At 45.1% G+C, this 27101-nt stretch overlaps 1 protein-coding gene and 1 long non-coding RNA gene across 8 annotated transcripts in view; one reads left to right on the plus strand and one right to left on the minus strand.

Moving 5' to 3' along the window:
- The first annotated feature begins 2849 nt into the window (after positions 1 to 2849).
- Positions 2850 to 24666, plus strand: LOC108285741 (carcinoembryonic antigen-related cell adhesion molecule 1-like). 7 transcript variants are annotated; one of them, XR_005196104.1, is made up of 9 exons: positions 2850 to 3065; positions 3978 to 4337; positions 9038 to 9316; positions 9704 to 9961; positions 11731 to 12015; positions 19838 to 19958; positions 20660 to 20712; positions 20847 to 21400; positions 22754 to 24666. XR_005196104.1 is itself a non-coding variant. In XM_017503127.2 (9 exons), exons 1-9 carry the CDS (start codon positions 3002 to 3004, stop codon positions 22871 to 22873), a joined length of 1572 nt encoding a protein of 523 aa, XP_017358616.1. In that variant the 5' UTR covers positions 2851 to 3001; the 3' UTR covers positions 22874 to 24666. The 7 variants fall into 7 exon arrangements, 3 of the variants coding, with proteins under 3 accessions (XP_017358616.1, XP_037585354.1, XP_037585353.1); XR_005196106.1 differs by having other exon boundaries at positions 2851 to 3065; positions 20856 to 21400; XM_017503127.2 differs by having other exon boundaries at positions 2851 to 3065; positions 21369 to 21400.
- The window catches only part of LOC108285761, a 70105-nt gene continuing 64397 nt past the window's right edge, over positions 21394 to 27101 (minus strand). Inside the window, exon 3 of the long non-coding RNA XR_001817691.2 lies at positions 21394 to 21467. This is a non-coding gene — a long non-coding RNA (uncharacterized LOC108285761). The remainder of the gene's footprint in view (positions 21468 to 27101) is intronic.

Here is a 27101-nt window from a genome sequence, read left to right on the forward strand (position 1 = left end):
TTGAGACAGAGTCTCGCTCTGTCACCCAGGCTGGAGTGCAGTTGGCAAGATCTCAGCTCACTGCACCCTCCACCTCTTGGGTTCAAGCAATTCTCCTGCCTCAGCCTCCCAAGTAGCTGGACCTACAGGTATGTGCCACCATGCCCAGCTAATCTTTGTATTTTTAGTAGAGGCGGGGTTTCACCATGTTGGCCAGGCTGGTCTTGAACTCCTCACCTCAGGTGATCCACCCACCTTGGCTTCCCAAAGTGCTGGGATTATGCATGTGAGCCACTGCACCCAGCCAATATCCTCATTTTATTTGCTGAGTTGCTATGTTACAGTGTGAGTTGCCTGCCATGGATGAGTTAAGAGACACTTGAAGCACTTGCCTGCATGATAACGTGGACCACCTTCTCTCTCCCCTTGGGTCCTGTGCCCTCAGGCCCTCTTCACCCAGGCCCCGGTGGCCTCAACTGGTGGCCTCCACAAATGGATTCCTCCTCAAGCTGACCCACAGGCCTTCCTTCCAGCAAGTGGCTCGCCTGCAACCTCCTCCACACACCTGAGTCAGAGGTTATAAGTCCTTCTCTGAGGACCCCAAGGAAGGGTGATGATCTCATGTAGGTTCACTCGGATTAGGTGGCACATTCTCACAAACAAGCTGGTTTGCGCACTAAAGCAAAAAGCCACGGCTCCTGAGCATGTTTTACCATTGCCAAGTGTTGTCTGTCATGAGATGAGAGGTAAAAAAAAAAAAACAAAAAACATGTCACATCATGATTTAGCTCTAAATGACTTTTTAAGTGTATTTTTTCAGTTGACACATAATAATTGTACCTATTTATGGGTCCATAGCAATGTAATACATACAAGGTATAGTACAGGTCAGGATAACTAGCATATCCATCATCTCAAACATTTAGCATTTCTTTGTGTTGGGAACATTCAATATCCTCTTTCTAGGTACTTGGAACTATATATTATTGTTAACTATAGTCAGGCCAGGTGTGGGGGTCACACCTATAATCTCAGCACTTTGGAAGGCCAAGGTGGGAGGATTGCTTGAGCCTAGAGTTCAAGACCGGCCTGAGCAACATAATGAGACAAATCTCTACCAAAAAAATCAAAACATTTGGTTGTCATGGTGGCTAATGCCTGTAATCCTAGCACTTTGAGGGGCCTAGATGGGAAGACCTCTTTAGCTCAGGAGTTCAAGGCCAGCCTGGGCAACATAGTGATACCCTGTCTCTTTAAAAAAAAAAAAAAAATGAAAAAAACAAAACAAAAAATTAGCCAGGCATAATGGCATGCACCTATAATTCCAGCTACATGGGAGACTGAGGCACTCAACCCAGGAGGTTGAGGCTGCAGTGTACTCCAGCCCAGGCAACAGGGCAAGACCCTGTCTCAAAAAAATAAACTCTATAGCCATCCTACAGTGGTATAGAACATTAGAACTTATTCCTCCTCCTATCTATCTGTAATTTTATATCCTTTAACAAATCTTTCCTGTCCCTCTACTTCTCTACCCTTCCCAGCGTCTGGTATCCTCTGTTCTACTTTTTCCTCATGTTCCACATACTAGTAGGAACATGTGGTGCTTAACTTTCTGTTCCAAGACTATTTAACTTACAACATTCTCCAGTTCCATTCACATTGCCACACGACAGGATTTCATTCTCAAGCCGCTAGAGACACCTCACTGGGCCATTTTTTTCTCTCAAACCTCTGGGACAGTTCTAGTGGACAGTTCTCTCGAATCTCCCTGGGCTCATCCTGCACTGCATGGAGTAGGGCAGCCTGCGGACCTGCAGTGAACAGGACCTGGGGTGCCTTGACCTTGAAGCCTGGAGGTCAGAGCCCACCTCTGCCCAGGGGTCAGGGCCAGCCCACATCATGTGGACGCTGGTCAGCATCCCTGGGGCAGCGCCAGGCAAGGCCGCAGGTCTCGTCTTGCCCTCCAGGGGGAGACATTGCACACAGACAACACTGAGGAAATTGATTCCACTGCTTGTGAACCTGGCTTTGCTAAGGAGGTGAAGGTAGAGCCCATTTTCCAACCCTTGCTCCAAAAGACCCTTCTGGGCCCTCCCACGTACCTGCTCTGTCCCTTCCTGGGTGCTCTGAGGACGCTGTTCCACAAGGGGTCCCTGTGTAGCTCCCCATTCCCTCCTGACACCACCCCTGGGGAAGGTGCAGTGACCACAGGACAGTCAGCCTCACAGAGAACAGAAGCCACCTGGGACGGTCAGGAAGAACATGGACAGGCCCTGAGCCTCAGCTCAGCCAACAGACATGGAGGGGGAGGGTGCCCCTGAAGCCTTCCCCAAGGACAGCAGAGCCCAGAGACACCCACCTCCCTCCTCCACAGTCCTCTCTTCCCAGGACACCTCCCTTCACACCCAGGAGCTGCAGCTCTGCCTGAGACCCCTGGGCCTGGGTCTCTGTCCCTGGGTCAGAGGCCTGCCTGGTGAAACTACAGACAGAGGGCTGGTCCCTCCCCAGTCATCTCCCAGTAAGACCCTTTCTATCTCCCAGAGCCACCTCTCTCACCTTCCTAGAGCACTGGAGAACATGAGGAGACCTGGAAACTCACTGTGTCTCAAAGGAAGTAATTATCACATTTGGCTATGCCAGGGTTCTCTGTGTGCTGCTGAGAGACCCAAAGCCAGGACACAATAGCAGTCAGTGCTGGAGATGGGGGAATCCTCCTCCCCTGATGAGGACAGAGGTCCCATCAGCCTTGATTCTCGAAGTGTGGTCTGGGAAACCAAAATGTAAACAGAAGGGAAAGAGAAAGTAAGAACAAAAGCGGGAATGAGAGGAGAGGAAACAGAGCTTCCTCGGCACAAACCCCGCCCCAGTACACATCACCAGACAAAGCTCTGGGTCCCAGGGAGGAGGCTCAGCACAGAGGGTGGAAAAACAGCAGAGCTGACAGTCACAGCAGCTGTGCTCAAAGCATTCCTGGAGCCCAGGCTCTTCTACATAGGTGAAGACACAGCAGGCAGCAGACACCATGGGGCACCTCTCAGCCCGACTTCACAGAGTGTGTGTCCCCTGGCAGGGGCTTCTGCTCACAGGTAAGGAGAGGACTCCCTGGGAAGGGGTAAGAGGAGGGAGCACAAAGAATGGCTGGGGTCTCCTGGGGAGGATTGGGTTCTAAGAGGGGAGAGAGGGCTTCTCTTGGAGCCAAACAGGGGAGAGGACATGAAAGAGGGATAGAGATCATAAAAGGAAAGTCTCAGTGATCTGAAACTGTTAGTGAAGAAACGATCTCCCATTTTTTACCTTTTCCAAGTGAATCATCAATGAGCAATACATTTCAAAAACTGATGACAATAATCACAATTTAAGTCAGTGTGACAATTAAGGGAAAAAAATTAAAAGAGGCATTAAACAGAGCCGTGAGTCACCAACCTCAGATATTGGCAAATAAACCCTAGGACATGGAGGGCTTTGGGAATGCTCATGAGCTGATCCACAGGAGTCTGCAGCCTGTCCCAGGCACAGCGGGGCAACCAAGATCACACAACTCCCTGTCCTCATGGAGTTCTCACTCTCATGGGGAGGAAGACAGACACGCAAAGAGATCTAGAATGTGAGGTCAGGTGTTGACAAGAGCCCTGGAGGGAACAGAGCTGGAAAAGGTCAGAAACGGAAGACCCAGGGTCTCTAGAGGAGGTGTCAGGGAAGGGGTCTCCCAAGAATCCCCTGATGTGAGCAGGATCTGAGGGCAGTGGGGAGGGAGCCGTGCAGACCCCTGGGGAAGAGCATTCCAGAGAAATGACAAGGTCAGAGGCATTTAAGGGAATGGGAGTCACTCTGCTGACCTTGACCCAGTAGGACACACACACACGCACACACACACACACACACACACACACACACCCCTAAGGTAGAGGGGTGAAGAGACCTGCTCAGGACCCAGGGCCCCATCCTTCCATCCCAGTGCACAGTCCTAATATTGACTGATGCTCTCTCCTGTCTCCTAGCCTCACTTCTAACCTTCTGGAACCCGCCCACCAGCGCCCAGCTCACTATTGAATCCGTGCCATCCAATGCTGCAGAGGGGAAGGACGTTCTTCTACTCACCCACAATCTGCCCCAGAATATTAATGGCTTCAACTGGTACAAAGGGCAAAGCGTGGACGGCACCCGTCGAATTATAGGATATGTAATAGCAACTCAACTAACTACCCCAGGGCCCGCATACAGCAGCCAAGAGACAATATACCCCAATGCCTCCCTGCTGATCCAGAACGTCACCCTGAATGACACAGGATTCTACACCCTGCAAGTCATAAAGGTAGATCTTGTGAATGAAGAAGCAACTGGCCAGTTCCGTGTATACCGTGAGTATTTCCCCATGACTTCTGGGTGTTGTGGTCAGTCTGCTTCCCACACACGGGATTCTCAGGGCTGGGCTGTGCCTGTGTCCCCCTCTGCATTACATCTCATGTTAAGGTTTGAGCATTTAGTGCAGGACACACATTATGGGACAGATATCAAAATATCAAATTTCTTACCCCAGAATCCTGATCCTGCAGACATTTGCTTCAGAGGAAGGACAGTCTGATGTAGGTAACTTATGAAGGGGAGATCAGTCTCAATCTAGCCCTGCTGGGACCTTCCTGGTGAACATGTCCCCTAGAAAGACCCAGTAGGACTGAGTCAGGGTCTGGCCTGAGGGGCCTTCTGGAATACTCACAGAGAAACTCAGCCCTGGGAATCACCTGTTCCAAAAAGTTATCCCAAGGTTCCCGACTCCTGGTGACCCTGAGGAGCCTGTGCCAGGGCTAGGTTGTGGCCTCCTGGGCAGGGCTAAAACAAATACAAATACTGGCTAATACCAGTCTCTACTAAAAATACAAAAAAATTAGCCAGGTGTGGTGGCACCTGCCTGTAGTCCCAGCTATTCAGGAGGCTGAGGCAGGAGAATCACTTGAACCTGGGAGGTGGAGGTTGCAGAGAGCCGAGATTGCGCCACTGCACTCCAACCTGGGTGACAAAGTGAAACTCTGTCTCAAAAAAATGAAAAATAAAAAAAAAATAGATGCTGTTTATTTGGGCAACTCCCCTATGCAGAGCTGAGGTCAAATAATTACAAATATTTTAAGGTTCATTCACAGACCACAAGACAAGCCAAAATCATTAACCATTTATACTATTTTATGGGGGAAAACTGAGCCACATGGCAATACAATCACTATATCAAGATCACACAGACCCATAATTGGCAGATCAGAGTTACTGGAGATTTGTCTTCAAGCACAGCCTCAACCTCTCCTCTACTCAGGAGCCTTATTTGGCATCTGTGAACCCCAATACCAGAGTTGGTTTGGTTCCTTCCTTCTTAGGCATCTGCAGCCCAGAGGGGAGATCCTGGTCTGGGGAGTAAGAGCAAATGGAGAATTAACCAAGTTTTATTCTGGAACTTATTCAACAATTAGAGTCAGTGTCAGAAACGTTCAGGCCTGGTCCAGGCATGGTAGCTCACACTTGTAATCCCAGCACTTTGGGAGGCTTAGGTGAGCAGATCACTTGATGTTAGGAGTTTGAGACCAGCCTGGCCAACATGGTGAAACCCCATCTCCACAAAAAAACAAAAACCAGCGTGGTGGCACACACCTGTAATCCCAGCTACTTGGGAGACCGACGCAGGAGAATTGCTTAAACCCAGGAGGCGGAGGTTGCAGTGAGCCGAGATCGTGCCACTGCACTCCAGCCTGGGAGACAGAGCAAGACTCCATGTCAAAAAAAAAAAAAAAAAAAGAAAAGAAATATTCGGGCCTATTCCCTCAAGACCCACGCTCCTGCTCCCTGGACTTGAAATCCTGTGTTTCCTGACGTGTTGGTATCACTCCCACAGGAGGATAAAGGAAAGGACTTTCCTTTCTCTCTCCACTCACACCCTGCACCAACCAGGGTCCAACATGAGATATACACTCAGTAGTTCTTTTATGAATGAATGAATGAATGAATGAATGAATGAATGAATGATCCATAACCTCTTTAGAGACCGGATCTGGTTGCAGAATCCTAGGAGGTTCTTGCCATACCTCTCCTCATCCCTCCAGGGACTGAACCCATGTTCCATCCCCTGACCATCTGCCCCTAAAGCCACCCCAAGAACCACATCTCATGTGACTCTGGGGCTGCTCAGCTATGGGAAGGTTTTGAGGGCTCCCAGCTCCTGGTTGCTGGGGTCTCTGAGGTCACTGTAGCCCCCACTCCTCACTGTCATGGGCATCTCTGACTCTCTCTGCTCCTCCATGTCCTCATTTTCCTCTCCCTTTATTCCTCCACGCTTAGGCCTTCCCCAGACACTCCCTCTAACAAGGTTGACTGTCCTGTCACCTTCACACTCACACTGTGGCCAGGCCCACATCCCAGGCAACAGGAAAGGCAGAGAAATCAGCCGGAGCAGCTACTACCCCTGCCAGGCTCCATCATGAGCCCATGTCCCCAGGTCACCAGGAGAATGAGCTTCCACTGTGTCCCCATCCAGGGCTCTTTCCCTCAGTGAGGCCGACATGTAGAACAGGCCACAGGACAGGGATGAGCGACTCCTCCATCCACTCTCTACACTGACTCACCAAGCGGTCAGAGGCAGAAGGACAGGTCTGCAGTCCCCAAAGCCCATGGGCTCATTTCACCCATTTGACTCACAACTCCATCCCCGTCCTGCTGTGGGCTCACATCTTCTAGTGGTTCCTGGGACCTTCCCCAGGTGGAGCTGGCCAGGTGGGTGCTATCTGATGGGTTTGCTGCCCATTCCACATACATCTGTGTCCTCACAATGACAACACTGTCATAAGGCGGGGTCCCTTGAACAGGGAGATGCACCAACCACTGTTGTCTCACTTAGACTCTGCCCAATTTGGACAAATTTGGTCAAACTCTAATTGTGTTTCCTGAGGGCGAGAGAAAAGGAAGAAAATATTTCACATGACTATTTTGGGCTCCTCTTCTATTCACCTGAATCTCCACAGGAATTTGTAACACAGAACTTTCTAAATTTACTAACATTACATACGTCACTTCTCCTCATATGGCTTCGTTTCTTTATGTAATTGAGAACCTTCAGATGTCCCTTCTGACAAGTTCTGTCTTCCTAACAGGATCCGTGAGTCCCCTCTACCCAGGAGTCACTAATTTCAAACTGACTTCAGCATTTTTCTTTGATCATAACATGATCCTACTGGACTTTAGAGCTTGGTTTAAGAATTTATCATGTTCTCTAGGGAAATATTCCTCCCAGTAGTGGGTCTTAGATCCAGGGTATTAATAACAATTTTCACATATGGAAGAATTTAACTTCTCAAATGTATATCCCAGATCTACCAAACACACACGGTCCACGAGGGTCCAATTTTCAGCAAGTTCATGCTCCTTCCATTTCACCAACGGTTATTCTGCATTTGCAAAAACCCCACACAATTCAGAAAACATCCACCGCATCCTCACCTGGCCTCTTCAGGGGGAGAAGGGACATTAAAGACCAAAGACAAAGAACATAGTTATGCTATTAAATCCAGGCAGCTCCTGCCTGTCACCTCACTCTTTTCTACATCATTCCTTGGACTCTATCTTTAGGGGTCACTGGCTCAAGTCAGTCATCATCAGACACCTGGGAAAAACTGCCCCACCTTGTGGTTCCACTGCCTGATGACTGAACTGACCTCCAGGCTTGCCCCTGGTGACCCTTGTGGTTGGTTGGTTTGTTTGTTTGAGACGGAGTCTTACTCTGTCATCCAGGCTGGAGTGCAGTGGTATGATCTTGGCTCACTGCAACCTCCACCTCCTGGGTTCAAGCAATTCTCCTGCCTCAGCCTCCCGAGCAGGTGGGACTACAGGCACACACCACCACACCCAGCTAATTTTTACACTTTTAGTTGAGATGTGGTTTCACCATGTTGACCAGGACAGTCTCAATCTCTTGATTCATGATCCGCTTGCCTCAGCCTCTCAAAGTGCTGGGATTACAGGCATGAGCCACCGCGCCCAGCCTGTCCCCTGTGTTATTTCTGCTGAAACATACAGTCCCAGACCAGGCTGCACAGTATCCTCAGGGTTTAAGGACAATGGGAAGTCCCATCATCACCCATCTCTAGGATGTTCTTAGACAGGGAAGCCACAGAGAAAACACACCTAATGGGGCAAAGTAGGACTGTGAAGGTGGAAGAGACCCAGCACCTGCACGTTCCAGGTGAGGTCCACAGTTGTCAGCCAGTCAGGGAAGAACCAGAAGTGCCAGGGGCTATTACTCCCAGTCCTGTGTCTGTCCATGACCCAGCACTGCTGCTCAGTTTACATTTGAGAAAGTCTATGCTTCTCCCACACAGCAGGAGGCCTCACAGTCTCTAAGCCCTTTCTTGGGTCATCTTGATGACCCTTTCTGCTTCCCACTCTGTGAAGCCCCTCCCATGACATGGGGCTTTCTGGGGCTGAGAGAGCCCCATCCCCACATTCTAGGTTGGACCTTAGGTCAGCTGTGAGAAATCAGAAAAACAAAGGGAAAAGAGTCTGCAGAGATAAATTGGGAGGGTTCAGGGAAGAATTTGGGCTTACTTATGCCCATTGGATCATCATACATCTGTCTTGTGACACACACTTGCCATGGGCTTTTAAGGACTTCAGTTGGCTGAGAGGTGAAGAGATGCCAACTCTGAAAAATGTTTGGCTGGGAGCAGTGGCTTGCGCCTATAATCCCAGCACTTTGGGAGACCAAGGCAGATGGATTGCCTGAGCTCAGGAGTTTGAGACCAGCCTGGGCAACATGGTAAAACCCCGTCTCTACTAAAATACAAAAAATTAGCCAGGCGTGGCGGCATGTGCCTGTAATCCCAGCTACTTGGGAGGCTGAGGCAGGAGAATCGCTTGAACCCAGGAGGCGGAGGTTGCAGTGAGCCAAGATCGTGCCACTGCACTCCAGCCCGGGTGACAAAGCGAGACTCCATCTCCAAAAAAAGAAAGAAAGGAAGAAAGAAAAATGCCTGTGGAGTAATCACAGGTGCCACACAGGGCAATCTTCTCTCTGTTATCTGCACAGCGGAGTTGTCTAAGCCCTACATCAACAGCAACAACTCCAACCCTGTGGAGGACGAGGATGCTGTGGTCTTAACCTGTGAAACTGAGGCTCAGAACACAACCTACCTGTGGTGGGTGAACAATCAGAGCGTCCCGGTCAGTCCCAGGCTGTTGCTCTCCAGTGACAACAGGACCCTCACTCTACTCAACGTCACAAGGAATGACACAGGACCCTATGAGTGTGAAATACAGAACCCAGTGAGTGTGAACCGCAGTGACCCAGTCACCCTGAATGTCACCTGTGAGTATCTTCTATTCCTCTGTGACCCAGGCTGCCAGCCCAAATCCACAAGGCCAGAGGCCAGGACTCTCAGTCCCTCTCAGGTCCAAGGACGCAGACCCTTAACCCCGGACACTCAGGCTGGCCATGACTTCCTGCCCCAAGCAAACCTGGGCAGCCCCAGCCTGAACCAAGAATAGGTGGGGAGGGGCTGCTCCTGTCCTGGGAGGCTCAGGGTCCATAGCCTGTGATGGGAGAAACAGCTAAATGTCTCAGACTCAGACTCAGTGGACACAGTGGAAGTTTGGTTGTGACTTGGTAGAGAGAGACACTGTGGCCATCCTCCAGACCAGGAGCCTCCCCTTCCCTCTGATGACATCACCTGTGGCTTTATTCTCTTTGCTCCAGATGGCCCGGACACCCCCACCATTTCCCCTTCAAAAACCTCTTACTATTCAGGGGCAAATCTCAGCCTCTTCTGCGATGCAGCCTCTAACCCACCTGCAGAGTACTCTTGGCTTATCAATGGAACACCATGCCAGATAAACACCCAAGAGCTCTTTATCTCCAACATCACTGTGAATCGTAGTGGATCCTATGCCTGCGTCGCCCTTAACCCAGTCACTGGCCGCAACAGGACCACAGTCAAGACAATCACAGTCTCTAGTAAGTGCTCCCTGGAGCATCAACACTAAGCTCTGAAGTATAAGCTCTCTGGTTTTCAAATAGGACCAAAGAAGAAATTTTCTTTTCTAGCCTGTATCCAATGGGCACAAGCAAGTCCAAATTCTTCCCTGAACCCTCCCAATTCATCTCTGCAGAATCTCTTCCCTTTGTTTTTCTGATTTCTCACAGCCGACCTAAGGTCCAACCTAGAATGTGGGGATGGGGTTCTCTCAGCCCCAGAAAGCCCCATGTCATGGGAGGGGCTTCACAGAGTAGGAAGCAGAAAGGGTCATCAAGATCAAGTTGCTTCTGTCACTAACATGTCCCTTTCTGTAACTTCTTGACCTTCTTTTACCTACTCCATGTGATACAAGGAATATGTGAGGTTTTGAAATAGGGTCACATTAATTTTCCCTAAATGAGAGAAGGAAATGCCCTTCATCATGAGCAGCTCAGACTCTGCTCCCTGCTCTGCTCTCAGCTTGCCTGGTAACTGGCTCTGCCCTGACTCCATCTGGGGTAGGACACAGGTGTGTGGGGAAGGTATCCAGGTGGCCTGTTGTGAATCTGGCTAAATCAAGATGGCAGTCAATGGCTGGGCATGGTGGCTCACAGCACTTTGGGAGGCCAAGGTGGGAGGATCACCTGAGGTCAGGAGTTCAAGACCAGCCTGACCAACATCCAACATGGTAAAACTCCATCTCTACTAAAAATACAAAAAACAAACTAGCCAGGCGTGGTTGCACATGCCTATAATCCCAGCCACTCGAGAGGCTGAGGCACAAGAATCGCTTGAACCCGGGAGGCAGGGGTTGCAGACAGCCAAGATTGCGCCACTGCACTCCAGCCTGGGCAACAGAGAGAGACTCTGTCTCAAAAAAAAAAAAAAAAAAACCACTATGGCAGTCAACACCAAAGCTTCCCCTGGGTCATGCTGCAAGGAAATGGGAAGAGAGGGAGCCTCAGGGTCCCTGAACTTGTCCTGGCTCTGAAGTCATCAGCTATATGAGGCTGCGGGCACAGCACATGTAGTAGCACAGAGTACAACGAGTGATACACATTTGGAAAAATCAGGAGATTCAGCCACAGGGGTTCCGCATGGGAGAAAATGGGCAGTGCCAAATGGTGTGTATTTGTAGAGAAAGTAAGAATATCAATCTTCTGTAAACACTGTGACTACTCTCTAGGAATCTCCTTCACTGTGATATTCTATCCACAGACCAGGAAGTAAAACTCCTCTTTAGAGTGAGAAATCCTTTGGGTTGGAACTTGTCCAGATACTAAGGTCATGAAGACTGACTGGGCCACTTCGTTCCCTAAAAAATTATTTAATGAAAAAAAAAAAAAAAAAAAAACTACCTTCCCTTTTGTATGTAAGGGTTACAGTCATAGGAAGAATGCCTGATCACAGAAAGCTCTAGGAAAGGGTCACACAAAAGTCACTGGGAAAAACGTTCTACCTGATGATGAGGCTGCTGGACCCGTGGGCTGAGAAGAGGATTCCAAGTGGGGATACAGAGATATGCAAGGGGTCACTCTGAGATGATCTGGGGTCAGAAGGGAGGTGCAGCCCTCTCCTTACAGATCATCACCTGAACAAAGATACTTGACCTTCTGCAGAGGGTCAGGGCCATCCCCTGGTTGGTCACCTTTGCACGGCTCACCGTGTGACCTGAGAGCTGGCTAAGATCTCAGGGAAAGGAGCGTAGCCCCCAGGCCCCAAGCCCCATGCCCATTCTCAGTAGATTCTCTCCTCTATTTGTCCACAGAACTAAATCAAGTGGCACGGCCTGAAGTTCAAGCCACCAGCACTACAGTCACAGAAGACAAGGACTCTGTGAGCCTGACCTGCTTCACAAATGACACTGAAATCTCCATCAAGTGGTTCTTTAATAACCAGAGTATCTTATCCTCAGAGAGGATAAAGCTATTCCAGGACAACAGAACCCTCAGAATAGATCCTGTCAAGAGGCAGGATGCTGGGCAGTATTATTGTGAGGTCTCCAACCCAATCAGTGTCAACCAAAGTGACCCTATAATGCTGACCGTGAAATGTAAGTGACTCCTCGCCCCTTCCTATATGTCCCTGGAGGATTACTCTGCCAATGGTGGGCAAAATATATAAAACTTGGCCGGGCACGTGGCTCATGCCAGTAATCCCAGCACTTTGGCAGGCCAAGGTGGGCTAATCACGAGGTCAGGAGTTAGAGACCAGCCTGGCCAACATGGGGAAAACCCATCTCTACTAAAAATACAAAAATTAGCCAGGCACAGTAGTGAGTGCCTATTATCCCAGCTACTTGGGAGGCTGAGACAGGAGAATTGCTTGAACCCAGGAGACCGAGGTTGCCATGAGCCAAGATCCCGCCACTGCACTCCAGCCTGGGCGAAAGAGCGAAACTGTCTCGAAAAAAAAAAAAAAGATAAAACTCACAGCGGGCAGAATATCAATTAAGAGACCATTATAGTAAACAGAATTGCAAAGTGGTTAAGAGCTCAGGCTCTGAATCAAATACACTTAGTTGTTTTTTTATTTTTTTATGTTTTTATTTTTTTGGTTGGTTGGGTTTTTTTGTTTTGTTTTTTTGAGACAGGGTCTCACTCTGTCACCCAGGCTGGAGTGCTATGGCATGATCAAAGCTCACTCCAGCCTTGATCCCTTGGGCTCAAGCAATCCTGCCACCTCCGCCTCCAGAGTAGTTGGGACTACAGGCGTACACCACCATGCCTGGCTAATTTTTTTCAATTGTTTCGTAGAGATGAGGTTTCGCTGTGTTGCCCAGACTGGTCTCAATTTCCTGCTCTCAGCCTCGGTCTTCCAAAGTGCTAGGATTACAGAAATGAGCCACTGTGCCCAGCCTGTATTTAACTATTCTAAGTACCTCTCATACAGATGGAAGCATGTAGTCTTTGTCCCTTTGTGTCTGGCTTACTTCATTTAGCATAAAGTCTTCAAGATCCATCCATGATATAGAATGCATCAGAATTTCATTCCTTTTGGAGACTGAATAATATTACACTGTGTAGATAGATATATCATATTTTGCTTATCCATTCATCCATCTATGGACAGTTAGATTGCTTCCACCTTTTGGCTATTATGAATAATGCTATTACAAATAAGTATACAAACATCTAGTAAAACCCCTGCTTTCAATTCTTTTGAATAGATATTCGGAATTGGACTTGCTGGATCAAATGGCAATCCTGTTTAATTTTGAAGAACCATCATACCACTTTCCACAGTGGCTATACCATTTCACATTCCCACCAACAGTGTACTAGGAGTTCCAATTTCTCTACATCTTCAAAAGCATTTGTATTTTTGTTTTGTTTTGTTTTTTACAATAGCCATCCTAACGGTTGTAAGGTGGTATATCACCAGAGTTTTGATTTGCATTTCCCTAATGATTAGCAATATTTAGCATCCTTTCATGTGCTTATTGGCCATTTATCTTCTTTGGAGAAATGTTTATTCAAGTCCTTTGCCCATGTTTTAATTGGGTTGTTTGGGGATTTTTTGTTGTTGTTGAGTTGCAGTAGTTCTTTATACATTTTGGATAGTAATCCCTTATCATATATATGATTCTCAAATATTTTCTCCCATTCTATAAGAGGTCTTTTTACTTTTGTGATAATGTGCTTTGATGCACAAAAAATTTTCATAAAGTCCAATTTCTCTATTTCTTCTTTTGTTGCCTAAGATTTTGGTGTCATAGCAAAGAAATCATTGCCAAATCCAATGTTACAAAGTTTTCACTCTATCTTCCAAGAACTTTATAGTTTTAGCTCTTACATTTAGGTCTTTGATGTATTTTGAATTAATTTTTATAAATGGTATTATGTAAAGGTTCAATTTCATTCTTTTGCATGGATATTCAGTTTCCTCAATGCCATTTGTTGAAAAGACTATCCTTTTCCCATTGAATGATCTTGGCACCCTTGTCAAAAACCATTTGGCAATATATGCAAGCGTTTCTTTCTGGGCTCTGTATTTTATTCCATTGGTTTCTATTTCTTTATGCCAGTATAATATTGTTTTGATTATTGTAGCTTTTTGTTTGTTTGTTTGTTTGTTTTTTGCTGTTGTTGTTGCTGTTGTTTGGGGATTTGGGGGATTTTTGTTTGTTTGTTTTTCTCACTTTTCTTTGTAGGGATAGGGTTTCATCATGCTGCCTAGGCTGGTCTGGAACTCCTGAGCTCAAGCTATCTGCCCACCTCTGCCTCCCAAAGTACTAAGATTACAAGCGTGATGATCACCATAGCTTTATAGAAAATTTTGAAACCAGGAAGTGTGAGCCCTTCAACTTTGTTCTTTTTCAAGACTGCTTTGGCTATTCATGGTCCCTTCAGAGTCTATATAAATTTTAGAATGAATTTTTCTATTTCTGCAAAAAAATATTACTGGGATTTTGATAGGGATTGCACTGAATCTGTAGATCACTGGGTAGCACTGACACTGAAATCTCTTAACAATATTAAGTCTTCTAATCTATGAAAATGGAGTGTCTTTTCCATTTATTTATGTCTTATTTAATTTTTTGGCATTTTTTTTCTTAATTTTCCTCTGAATTGTTCATTGTTAGTATAAAAAAATACAACTGATTTTTGCATGTTGATTTTATATCCTGCCACTTTGCTGAATTTATTGTCTAACAGCTTTTGTGGAATCTTTAGGGTTTTCTACATATGAGTTAGCGTATTCTACAAACAGATATAATTTTACTTCTTTCCAATCTAGATGGGTTTCTTTTCTTGCCTAATTGTTCTGGCTAGGAATTCTAATACTATGTTGAATAGAAGTGGCAAAAGCAGGCATCCTCGTCTTGTTCTTGATCTTAAAGGAAAAGTTTTCAGTCTTTCACCATTGAGTGTGATGGTAGCTGGGGGCCTTTCATATGTAGCATTTATTATGTTGAGAATTTCCTTCTGTTCCCAGTTACAGTGTTTTTTTAGCATGAAAGAATGTTGAATTTTGTCAAATGCTTTTACCAATTCATTTTCATTACTGGTTATAGGTCTATTCAGATTTTCTATTTATTCATGATTCTATCATGGCAGGTTTTGTGTTTCTAGGAATTTGTTCATTTCATCCAGGTTATCCAATTTGTTGGCATACAATTACTCATAGTACTCTTATAATCCTTATTATTTCTATAGAATTAGTAGTAATATTTTCACTTTCATTTCTGATTTTAATAATTTGAATCTTCTTTCTTTCTTAGTCAGTCTAGTTAAAGGTTGTCAATTATAGTGGTCTTTTTTAAAGAACAACTTTTTTTTTGTTTGAGACAGGCTCTTACTCTGTCACCAGGGCTGATCATGGCTCACCACAGCCTTAACCTGCCAGGTTCAAGCTATCCTCCTGCCTCAGCCTCCTGGGTAGCTGAAACCACAGACACGTGCCACCACCCCCAGCTAATTTTTGTAAATTTTTTGTAGAGACAGGGTTTCATCATCTTGCCCAGCTGGTCTGAAATTCCTGAGCTCAAGTGATGCATCTGCCTTGGCCTTCCAAATTGCTGGGATTACAATCATGTGCCACTGTACATGGCCTACAGTTATAAATTTCTTTCTTGCACAAGATTCTTAACTACTCTGAGCCTCGGATTCCTCAACCAAAAATTGCACTAGGAATGCCTGCTTCATAGTATTGGGGGGTTTTGGGTTTTTGCTTTGTTTTTGAGACAGGGTCTCACTCTGTCACCCAAACTGGAATGCAGTGGTGCAAACACAGCTCACTGCAGCCTCAATCTCCTAGGCTCAAGCAATTCCCCCACCTTAGCCACCTAAGTAATACATGCTACCACACCTGGCTAATTTATTTTTATTTTTGCTTTCGGAGAGATAGAATCTCACCATATTATCCAGGCTAGACTCCAACTCCTAGGATCAAGCAATCTTCTCATCTCAGTCTCCCAAAGTGCTGGGATTACAGGTGTGAGCCACCACACCTGGCCCCATAGTATTGTTTTAAAAATTTAATTGTAAAAATAAACCTTCAGCAAAATACCACACAACCACACACAGAGGGAATGTTTCATAAATGTTAGCTGCTATCACCACTACTATTATCGTTAGCCTTCAGATCAGGTAGTCCTAGAGTCAAATCTCAGATCCACCTCTCATTAGCCATCTGACTTTAGGTAAGGTTTTTACCACTCTAAGCTTCCATTTTTTCATGCTTAAAATGGAAATAATGTCTACCTGACAGCACTATTTTATGGATCAAATGAGATACATGTAAAACATTTAGCAGTACAGGACCTGGCACACAGGAAATACCCCACAAAAATAGCTAACATAGCATTAATCACCAGCCTGAGTTGACTGGTAAGGGCTAAGCCCCAAATGGTTACAATAGATATAAAGAAGAAATAGGCTGGACACAGTGGCTCACACCTGTAATCCCAACACTTGGGAGGCTGAGGCTGGAGGATCTCTTGAGTGCAGGAGTCCAAGACCAGCCTGGGAAATATAGTGGAACCCTATCTCTACAAAAATTATTTTTGAAAATTAACCAGGTGGCTGGGCGCCATGGCTCATGCCTATAATCCCAGCACTTTGGGAGGCCAAGGCAGACGGATCACCTGAGGTCGGGAGTTCGAGAAAAGCGTGACCAACATGTGGAAACCCCACCTCTACTAAAAGTACAAAATTAGCCACACGTGGTGGCACAGGCCTGTANTCACTGCAACCTCTGCCTCCCGGGTTCAAGCAATTCTCCTGCCTCAGCCTCCTGAGTAGCTGGTATTACAGGCGCACACCACCATGCCAGCTAATTTTTTGTATTTTTAGTAGAGACGGGGTTTCTCCATGTTAGCCAGCATCGTCTCGATCTCCGGACCTTATGACCCGCCCACCTCGGCCTCCCAAAGTGCTGGGATTACAGGCATGAGCCACCACACCCGGCCCAAGAATGTTGAATTTTGTCAAATGCTTTTACCAATTCATTTTCATTACTGGTTATAGGTCTATTCAGATTTTCTATTTATTCATCATTCTATCATGGCAGGTTTTGTGTTTCTAGGAATTTGTTCATTTCATCCAGGTTATCCAATTTGTTGGCATACAATTACTCATAGTACTCTTATAATCCTTATTATTTCTATAGAATTAGTAGTAATATTTTCACTTTCATTTCTGATTTTAATAATTTGAATCTTCTTTCTTTCTTAGTCAGTCTAGTTAAAGGTTGTCAATTATAGTGGTCTTTTTTAAAGAACAACTTTTTTTTTGTTTGAGACAGGCTCTTACTCTGTCACCAGGGCTGATCATGGCTCACCACAGCCTTAACCTGCCAGGTTCAAGCTATCCTCCTGCCTCAGCCTCCTGGGTAGCTGAAACCACAGACACGTGCCACCACCCCCAGCTAATTTTTGTAAATTTTTTGTAGAGACAGGGTTTCATCATCTTGCCCAGCTGGTCTGAAATTCCTGAGCTCAAGTGATGCATCTGCCTTGGCCTTCCAAATTGCTGGGATTACAATCATGTGCCACTGTACATGGCCTACAGTTATAAATTTCTTTCTTGCACAAGATTCTTAACTACTCTGAGCCTCGGATTCCTCAACCAAAAATTGCACTAGGAATGCCTGCTTCATAGTATTGGGGGGTTTTGGGTTTTTGCTTTGTTTTTGAGACAGGGTCTCACTCTGTCACCCAAACTGGAATGCAGTGGTGCAAACACAGCTCACTGCAGCCTCAATCTCCTAGGCTCAAGCAATTCCCCCACCTTAGCCACCTAAGTAATACATGCTACCACACCTGGCTAATTTATTTTTATTTTTGCTTTCGGAGAGATAGAATCTCACCATATTATCCAGGCTAGACTCCAACTCCTAGGATCAAGCAATCTTCTCATCTCAGTCTCCCAAAGTGCTGGGATTACAGGTGTGAGCCACCACACCTGGCCCCATAGTATTGTTTTAAAAATTTAATTGTAAAAATAAACCTTCAGCAAAATACCACACAACCACACACAGAGGGAATGTTTCATAAATGTTAGCTGCTATCACCACTACTATTATCGTTAGCCTTCAGATCAGGTAGTCCTAGAGTCAAATCTCAGATCCACCTCTCATTAGCCATCTGACTTTAGGTAAGGTTTTTACCACTCTAAGCTTCCATTTTTTCATGCTTAAAATGGAAATAATGTCTACCTGACAGCACTATTTTATGGATCAAATGAGATACATGTAAAACATTTAGCAGTACAGGACCTGGCACACAGGAAATACCCCACAAAAATAGCTAACATAGCATTAATCACCAGCCTGAGTTGACTGGTAAGGGCTAAGCCCCAAATGGTTACAATAGATATAAAGAAGAAATAGGCTGGACACAGTGGCTCACACCTGTAATCCCAACACTTGGGAGGCTGAGGCTGGAGGATCTCTTGAGTGCAGGAGTCCAAGACCAGCCTGGGAAATATAGTGGAAGCCTATCTCTACAAAAATTATTTTTGAAAATTAACCAGGTGGCTGGGCGCCATGGCTCATGCCTATAATCCCAGCACTTTGGGAGGCCAAGGCAGACGGATCACCTGAGGTCGGGAGTTCGAGAAAAGCCTGACCAACATGTGGAAACCCCACCTCTACTAAAAGTACAAAATTAGCCACACGTGGTGGCACAGGCCTGTAATCCAAGCTACTTGGGAGGCTGGGGCAGAAGAATCACTTAAACTTGGGAGGCAGAGGTTGTGGTGAGCCGAGATCGTGCCATTGCACTCCAGCCTGGGCAACAAGAGTGAAACTCTGTCTCAAAAAAAAAAATTAGCCAGGTGTGGTGGCATGTGCCTGTAGTCCCAGCTACTGAGGAGACTGAGGTAGGAGGATCACTGATCCCAAGAGACTACAATGAGCCATGAGTGTGCCACTGGACTCCAGCCTTGGTGACAAAGTGAGAACCTGCCTCAAAAAAAAAAGAAGGAGAAATAGGTGCAAAATATATTATTTATATATTTATTATATAAATTTGTATATTTTTATGTATTTATTTTTTATTATGTTATTCGTATATTTATTATACATAAATAATATATAATAAATACATAAATAATAATATATACATATGGGGGAGACACATTGTACAAGAAACCCACCAGTACATTATTATGATTAAATATGGGAAAGGGGAGAAAAGGGGAGTTAAAGCAAAGTCTCAAGCCTGGTACGTTATTTCCATCCACTGAGATACAGCAAAGATAGGATTAAACATATGAGATAATTTATTGGGGGAAATGCCTATTAGGGAAGTGAGGTGAGAGTGAGAGGAACCTGAGAGAGCCCTCAGATCATGATGCAGATCTGATTCCTATGGAAGAGAAAGAGACAAAGGAAGTTTTAGATTGCAGTGCAGTTCTAAGAGTTTCTGCAAGGTTGACAGGGAGTCCTCCAGCCATTCACACTTCAGAGTAAAACAGTCACACAGAACTGGGCTTGCTTTCATACCCTTGCTGGGAGCCTGTGGGAAGCAAGGTGCCTATGCAAAAGAGGTGCTGAATTCAGAATGCACTGACTGCCACAACTGAGACACTGAGAAAAAGATGCAATCACAAAAAAAAGGTGGAAAGTTCTAGTCACATACAAAATAGCAATCAGCCTTTCTCACATTTCAAAATCTTCAAAAATGTCTGAGCACAGAAAGGCCAGAATGGAATTGACAGAAGACTGATCATCAACCTAGAAACATGGTTGACAGAAAAACAAAAAAAATTGCAAGGATATACTTAGCTAATCATCTTCCAGCAACCCTCCTACAACAAAACTGTATTCCTTGAAGGAACTGTATTAGACTTCATTCTGAGAATTGTTTCCAGCCCCCAATGTAAAATAATTTCACCTTCATTTCTTCTCCTCTTTTCTTTCCATGACAGATATGGAAAGTTCTGGCCTCTCACGGGGGGCCATTGCTGGCATTGTGATTGGAGTACTGGCCGGGATGGCTCTGATAGCAGCCCTGGTGGTGTATTTTCTGCATTCCAGGAAGACCGGCAGGTATGATGGCCTTTCCTCTTGTTCTGTTTCCTCCAAGGCTGACTGCCATGCTTGGGAGAGGAAAAGAACTTCTTTGCCTGTCTCTGGGCCTGGATCTCCTCCTCCCACTAAACTCCTGCTTCTCGGCACTAATTCCTGCAGGTCTCCTCTTCCCTGGTCTTCAAGCTCCCTGTCTCCCATTGTCTCTTGAACATGGTTATTCCAATCCCCATCTAATCTAGAGGAAGAGACTCAATTATGTTCCTCTGTCCCCCAGTCACGGAAACCAAGGTCTAAGAAGGAATACAAATGAAAACATAAAAGAAGCAGCAGGAGAAAGCAAGTCACGTGCACAGTAGCAAGAGGAGGGAGAGATAGGATAGGAAGAGAACCGGAGAGAGAGCAAAAGCAACCACAGTCCTCTTGAACAATAAATAGGAAAAATAAGTACCCCAGAAAACAAAATGGGAAAGGTCTTAAGGGTACAAGTAGACAGAGAAGCAGCTGATAAAGAATGGAATGAAATGTGAACATCTAGCAAACAGGAAAAGAGGAGACACTAGAAGGGATTGCAGTTAGACTGAAGAACGAGGCGCTCAGAAGAAAGGCAGTATCAACATCAAGGACCCCAAGGAATGACCTGCTCACAGTGCCCTTCCTAACTCAGGGAACAAAGATCCTATGCTTGGGAATAGCAGTCACAGTGTCTGATATTTATTTAGGGCAAGCGACCAGCGTGATCTCACAGAGCACAAACTCTCAGACTCCAACCACAGTAAGTAAAGCCACTTATCCAGTGAGAACTGGTATGTTCCACCACATGCCCTCCCCGGCAGGGAATCCTGGATTCCCAAACCACTCCCTCCCTTCTGAAGTTTCACGAAAGGATGTCTATTTCCCACCCCTAAGGTGGCATAGGTCTTCACACCCTTTCTAGCCACAAGAGTCCCCTGAGACACATCTGAGGAGAGAAGCTCACTCTGCCTAGGCCAGGCAGGCCTGAGGAAGAACCCATGTTTCCAGGAGCCATTTCCTCAGCCTTACTCCTTCCGCCTCCTGCCTCTATTACGGATGTGGGCATTCTCCCTTGGTGAGACTTTCCTTGTCTTGTGGGTGCTGTGGGTGCTGCAAGCCTCAATGCCCCTCCTTGCCATTGGAGCATGTTGCTGAGAAACACGTCTGGGCAAAAATCAAGGCCTTGTGAACTGGTAGAACTCTTCAGAAGTGGATTGTGGCCTCCTGTGGCTCTGCCCCTGCCCCCTCCTCTGGAACTAATGTGCTGGGTCTGGACCAGACACTCTGAGGGAAGTAAATTCCTTAACTGATCATGGGCTACCTCCCTACCCTCCAACTGCCACCTCCTTCAGCTAGAATCACCTTAGGTCAGCTTTGCATTTCCTTGGATTGATAATTCTTCTTTTGCTTCTCCAGCTCAGGACCACTCTGACAACTCTCCTAACAAGGTAAGCACAGCCAGTTTTCCTGGGGTTATTTTCTCATGGAAATGACTCTGTATAGAATTGGTTATTCCTGAAAACACAATGTAACATCAAGTTTGGGTTAATGTTCCTCAGCGCAGCAACAAAGACGTATTTGCAATCACTCCCATTCACAGCAAGAATGTGCATTTTGGAATTATCTCCATCCTGTGTCCGAATACTGGATGTAACTCTTAGCAGCTCTGTGACCCTGGTCAAGTAACCTAATCTCTTTGATCCTCAGCTTTGTCATCTGTAAAATGGGCATTCTGCCTACTTCAAAGAGAAGTCGAAGGTATTAAACGAGATAACCTACATAGAGCACCCAGCACATTGGCCTAAAAAAGGAAGGCACTTAATCATTCTCACTCTCCTACCTGCAGTCTGATCCTGCTCTTACTGTCAAAAGGATAATTTCCATTTTAATAGATCTGAGATCCTGTTTATTTTATAATAATTTTATAGAATTTTCCATTTTACCTTTACAGTAGAGCAAACACACATACTGAAAAGTGCTAAATCATAATTATACTTTTACAATGTAGAAACTTTCACGAGTTGAACACACTGAGGTAAGCAGCACCCAAATCATGAAATACTACATGACCTCCCCTTAAAAAGAAACCCTTCCAGCCAGGCGCAGTGGCTAACACTTTGGGAGGCCAAGGTGGTCAGATCACTTGAGGTCAGGAGTTCGAAACAAGCCTGGCCAACATGGGAAACTTCGTCTCTACTAAAAATATAAAAAATTAGCCAGGCGTGGTGATGGACACCTGTAATCCCAGTTACTTGAAAGGCTGAGACAGGAGAATCGCTTGAACCTGGGAGGTGTGGGGTGCAATAAGCCGAGATCCTGCCATTGCACTCCAGCCTGGGTGACAGAAAGACACTCCGTCTCAAAAAAAAAAAGAAAAGAAAAGAAAAAAAGAAACTCTTCCAGTCACTTCCCTCCAAAGAGTAACCACTATACTGACTTCTAATGCTCCAGATTAGTTTTGCTTGGTTTTGTTCCTACATAAAGGAAAAATACAACATCCTTATATGTAGCTTCCTTCCATCAACACTGTTTTGTGAGATTCATCCATATTGTTGTATGTATTTGTGGTCTGCTTGTTCTCATTGCTGCATTATCATATTCCATTGCATATATACCATCATTTATCTCTTCTAATGATCATTCATCAGGAGGTCAGCAGGCAGAGAACGGATAACAACAAAAGCCCTTCTCCAGAGCTAAAATTTCAAAATGGTAACAGCTTGTGGTGCTGAATCACACCAGGCAAGGTGAGGCCCTGCCCTGTGACACTGACTTAACTGATCATTACTTGTGCTTTTCAGATGAATGAAGTTACTTACTCTTCCCTGAACTTCACAGCCCAGCAACCCGGACAACCAACGTCAGCCTCCTCATCCCCAACAATCACAGACACAATTTATTCAGAAGTAAAAAAGAAGTAATGCAACCTGTCCAGCTCACTGCATGCTGATGTATTCCAAGTCTCTTACCCTCAGCACTAGAAGATTCCCTTCCCCTCTGGGAGTGGTGGGGAGGTTGGGGACAGAAAGAAGTTTCCCCAACTCTTCCTTCCTAATAGGCACTCTAGGCTGCCTGGTCACAGCCCCTCCCTCAGTGTCGATAGATGAAAAGGTACATTGGGAGTCTGTAGGAAACCCAACCTTCTTGTCATTGAAATTTGGCAAAGCTGACTTTGGTAAAGAGTGGCCAGAACTTCCCCTGCCTTCCCCTTTTCCAAACCTGGACTTGTTTTAAACTTACCTATTCAGAGCACTCATTCCTTCCCACCCCAGTCCTGTCCTATCACTGTAATTCGGGTTTGCCATAGCTTTGAGGTTACATCCTTTTCCATGAAGTACATGTGCCAGAAAACAAGAAAGAGAAAGTAAAAGCAGTAATGGCTTCTCCTATTTCTCCAAAGCCCTGTGTGAACTCACCAAACATAAGAAAACCAAATATGTAACAACAGTGAAATTCCACACCTTTGTCCACTGTCAGGGTTTCTACCTGCAGGATCAGGGTCTAAGCACCTTGCTGCTTAGCTAGAATGCCACCTAATCCTTCTGGCAAGCCTGTCTTCTGGGAATCCACTAGAAGCAACTAGGAAAACCACTTGCCAAACTCCAAGGCAATTCCTGATGGAAAATGCAAAAGCACAGATATGTTTTATTATCTTTATGGGCTTTATTCAAGGAAGTGCTGAGAGAGGGAGGAGTTATAGCTCTAGGAGGGAACCAGCTTCTGATAAACACAATCTGCTAGGAACTTGGGAAAGGAATCAGAGACCTGCCCTTCAGAGATTCTTTAAATTACTGTTAAAGAATACACAATTTGGGGTATTGGGGTTTTTCTCCTTTTCTCTGAGACATTCCACTATTTTAATTTTATAAGTGTTTATTTATGTGAAAAGGATTATTTTTACTTAGCTTAGCTATGTAGGCCAATCTGATTGCCTTAGGTGAAAGAAGCTACCAAAATCCCTCAGGTCCCTTGGTCAGGAGCTTCTCAAGGTTTTTTGTCAGAAGCTCCAAATGGAAAATAAGAAGAGGTTTTCCTCATTCATAACTAGAACTAGATTTAACTCAGTTTCTAGGCACCTCAGACCAATCATCAACTCCCATTCTATTCCATGTTTGCACCTGTGCATTTTCTGTCTGCCTCCACTCACTTTCTCAGGAAACCTTGGACTCTGCTAAGGTGTATTTGGTCCTTGAGAAGTGGGAGCACCCTACAGGGACACTATCACTCATGCTGGTGGCATTGTTTACAACTAGAAAGCTGCACTGCTGCTGATGCCCCTTGGGGGAACGGGGCTGTGAGGAGGAGGTTTATAACTTGAGGCTAGCCTTTTTTAACAGCCTTTGAAATTTATTTTCTCCTATGAAGTCTATAAATGTATCTTATAATAAAAAGGAAGGATAGGAGGAAGACAGGCAAATGTACTTCTCACCCAGTCTTCTACACAGATGGAATGTCTTTGGGGCTAAGAGAAAGGTTTTATTGTATATTGCCTACCTGATCTCATGTTAGGCCTAAGAGACTTTTTCAAAGAGCATTGGCTCAGAGTTCTCTATACTCAGGTACCTCTTTCGGGGTTTTCTAACCCTGACACGGACTGTGCATACTTTCCCTTATCCATGCTATGCTGTTATTTAATTTTGCCTGGCTAAGACTATGTCTGAATTATATATAAAAATTGTTCTATGTTTATAATAAAAATAATATATCAGACATCAACATGCTGCCTCATGGTTGATACTACCTTAGACAATGTTTCTCTACAGGCAGAAAAAAACAAAATTGTTCAATGGGGAGTCAGAGTAAAACTATTTCTAAGTCTACAGATATTTGTTCTATTTGACCAGAGAATTCGCTAAATTCATTTGCATACCTGCCAACAAAGTGAGTATATCTGGTAACAACAGACCACAGCTCCAATTTGCCTGGAAGGAAGTGCCTACCTTCCTCTGGGAGAGAAGATGATCTCATGAGTAAAAGGCCTCCCAGCCTCTTCATTAGGGGCCAGTAACACTTCCCATTAGGGCGGTTCCAGTGAATCAGATGTAGCTATGCAAGAGTCTCCAAGGTTTATTCACACAGAAATCTCTCTAGACCTTCTGCCTCTTCCTGGTTCCCAGTTCCTTTTTTCTGCCCTCTTGGAGGGTCAGATCTCTTCTAACCTAAATAGCCTTCATTTATTAATTCTGCTAAATATTAAGCTATAACCTCATTTCTTTCACTTCCAAGCAATTGAAATGTATGTGCTGTCTTTCCCTTTCGTCATCACCTAATTTTTCCTGGCCCTCTGCACTGCCTCCATACCCAAGATCACTGGAAACAGCACAAAATCAGTATCCATGTCTTGGTGAAATACAAAGGCATTTTTATAATACTCATACTTTTTCCTTTTACAGTATCTAAGATCACAGACAAATTTTCCCTTCTGGAGAGCTCTCCTCCCTTCATCTCCCGCTTATATGCTGTACCCCCAAACCAGATGTAGTCCTCACACCCTTCTTGTCTCCCTCCATCCACCCTCTTTCATCAGCTTAGTGATGTCTCTGGAGATGGCTCTTAATTTATATCTCTAGCCCCAGCTACGCGTAGAACTCATGACACCCACATCCAAATGCTGTCTGAAGTCATCCATTTAAACAAGCTCTTCCACACAGCTCACTCATTTCTCCCAGTGACACCCCCTAAGTATCCACAGCCCCTGCTCATTTGTTTCCAGATTCAATACATTGTAAAAGCCTCTTGTTCTTTTTTTAACAACTCTCAATTATGCTGTTCTCACCATTCCCATAAACCTAACTGACCCAGGCCCTCAACAACACTCAAAGTCTTGGTTGACTTCCTGCCTCCAGTCTCTCTGAAATCTTTCTTGCATATGACTGCCTTATTACCTTCCTAAAAACGAGTCCACTCTCCTATTCAAAAATCTACAGTGGCTTACTCTGGCCTATTAGATAAGTTCAAACTTCTTCTAAAGAGACGTGTCTTCCTTCCTTTATCAATACTTCCTTGTATAATTCTGCAATCCTAATTAGATCTGTCTCCCTATATATCCCTGCCCCTCCACCCCACACACATAGAATTCTTAGTTCCAATTCTACACCTAAATGCATACCAAACAGGGTGATCTCCATCTACCATCTGTACTGTGGAGTTACCGACAACCTTCATCACAAGCAACCTCTGACCTTGTGGAGTACAAAGACTGTAACATTAAACAGTCTGAGAACCTGAGATCCAGGACACAACCTATGTGTGGCTGAAAATCTCTTCCTGATGACCAATTCATGTGTTCACAAAAGATATGGAAATTAAAAATGCAATGTCCCTACCCCAAGGAATATAAAGCCCAAGACATGAGATAAGACCTGAAAAATAATCATAATACCAGAAAAGAAAGATGTAAGTGCCAGAAAAAGTCAGAAAAATCTAATGGGAACTATGGCTACACATTGGAATAACTGGGGAAATTTTTAAAAGAACAACTGATGCTCAGACTCCACCCACAAATGCCAAAATAATTGATCTGGAGAGGGATCCAGACCTTCCCAGTCACTACTAATCTATAGCCAGGATGGAGGTACTAGGTAAGACCTGGGGCTAAATCAATGGATTTTAGCAAAGGGTACACATCATAATTATCTAGGGAACCTTTTCAACATACATAGATGTATATATACCATCCCTGGAAAAGCTGATACGATATGCCTGTAGTGAGACTTGGGCTTGTACATTCTGAAAAACTCTCAAATGATTCTTACATATATTCCCTGTTAGGAAACAGTGACCTGAAGCATAGGTAGTACTGAAATGATAAAAAGAGTTGGAAGAACATTCTATATGATGGGTATTTGATGAATAATCTATCCTGAAAAGCACAGAGAGGTACTCAAGAAGAAATTGTTGGCAAATGGCTGAACTTTAAAAGAACTGACAGGCCAAGTGCAGTGGCTCACCCCTGTAATCCCAGCAGTTTGGGAGGCCAAGGTAGGTGTATCACCAGAGGTCGGGAGTTTGAGACCAGCCTAAGCAACATGGAGAAACCCCATCTCTACTAAAAATACAAAATTAACTGGGTGTGGTGGTACATGCCTATAGTCCCAGTACTCGGGGGCTGTGAAAGGAGAATCGCTTGAACCTGGGAGGCAGAGGTCA

Source organism: Cebus imitator, unplaced genomic scaffold (assembly GCF_001604975.1).
Source record: "Cebus imitator isolate Cc_AM_T3 unplaced genomic scaffold, Cebus_imitator-1.0 Scaffold306, whole genome shotgun sequence".
NCBI lineage: Eukaryota > Metazoa > Chordata > Mammalia > Primates > Cebidae > Cebus > Cebus imitator.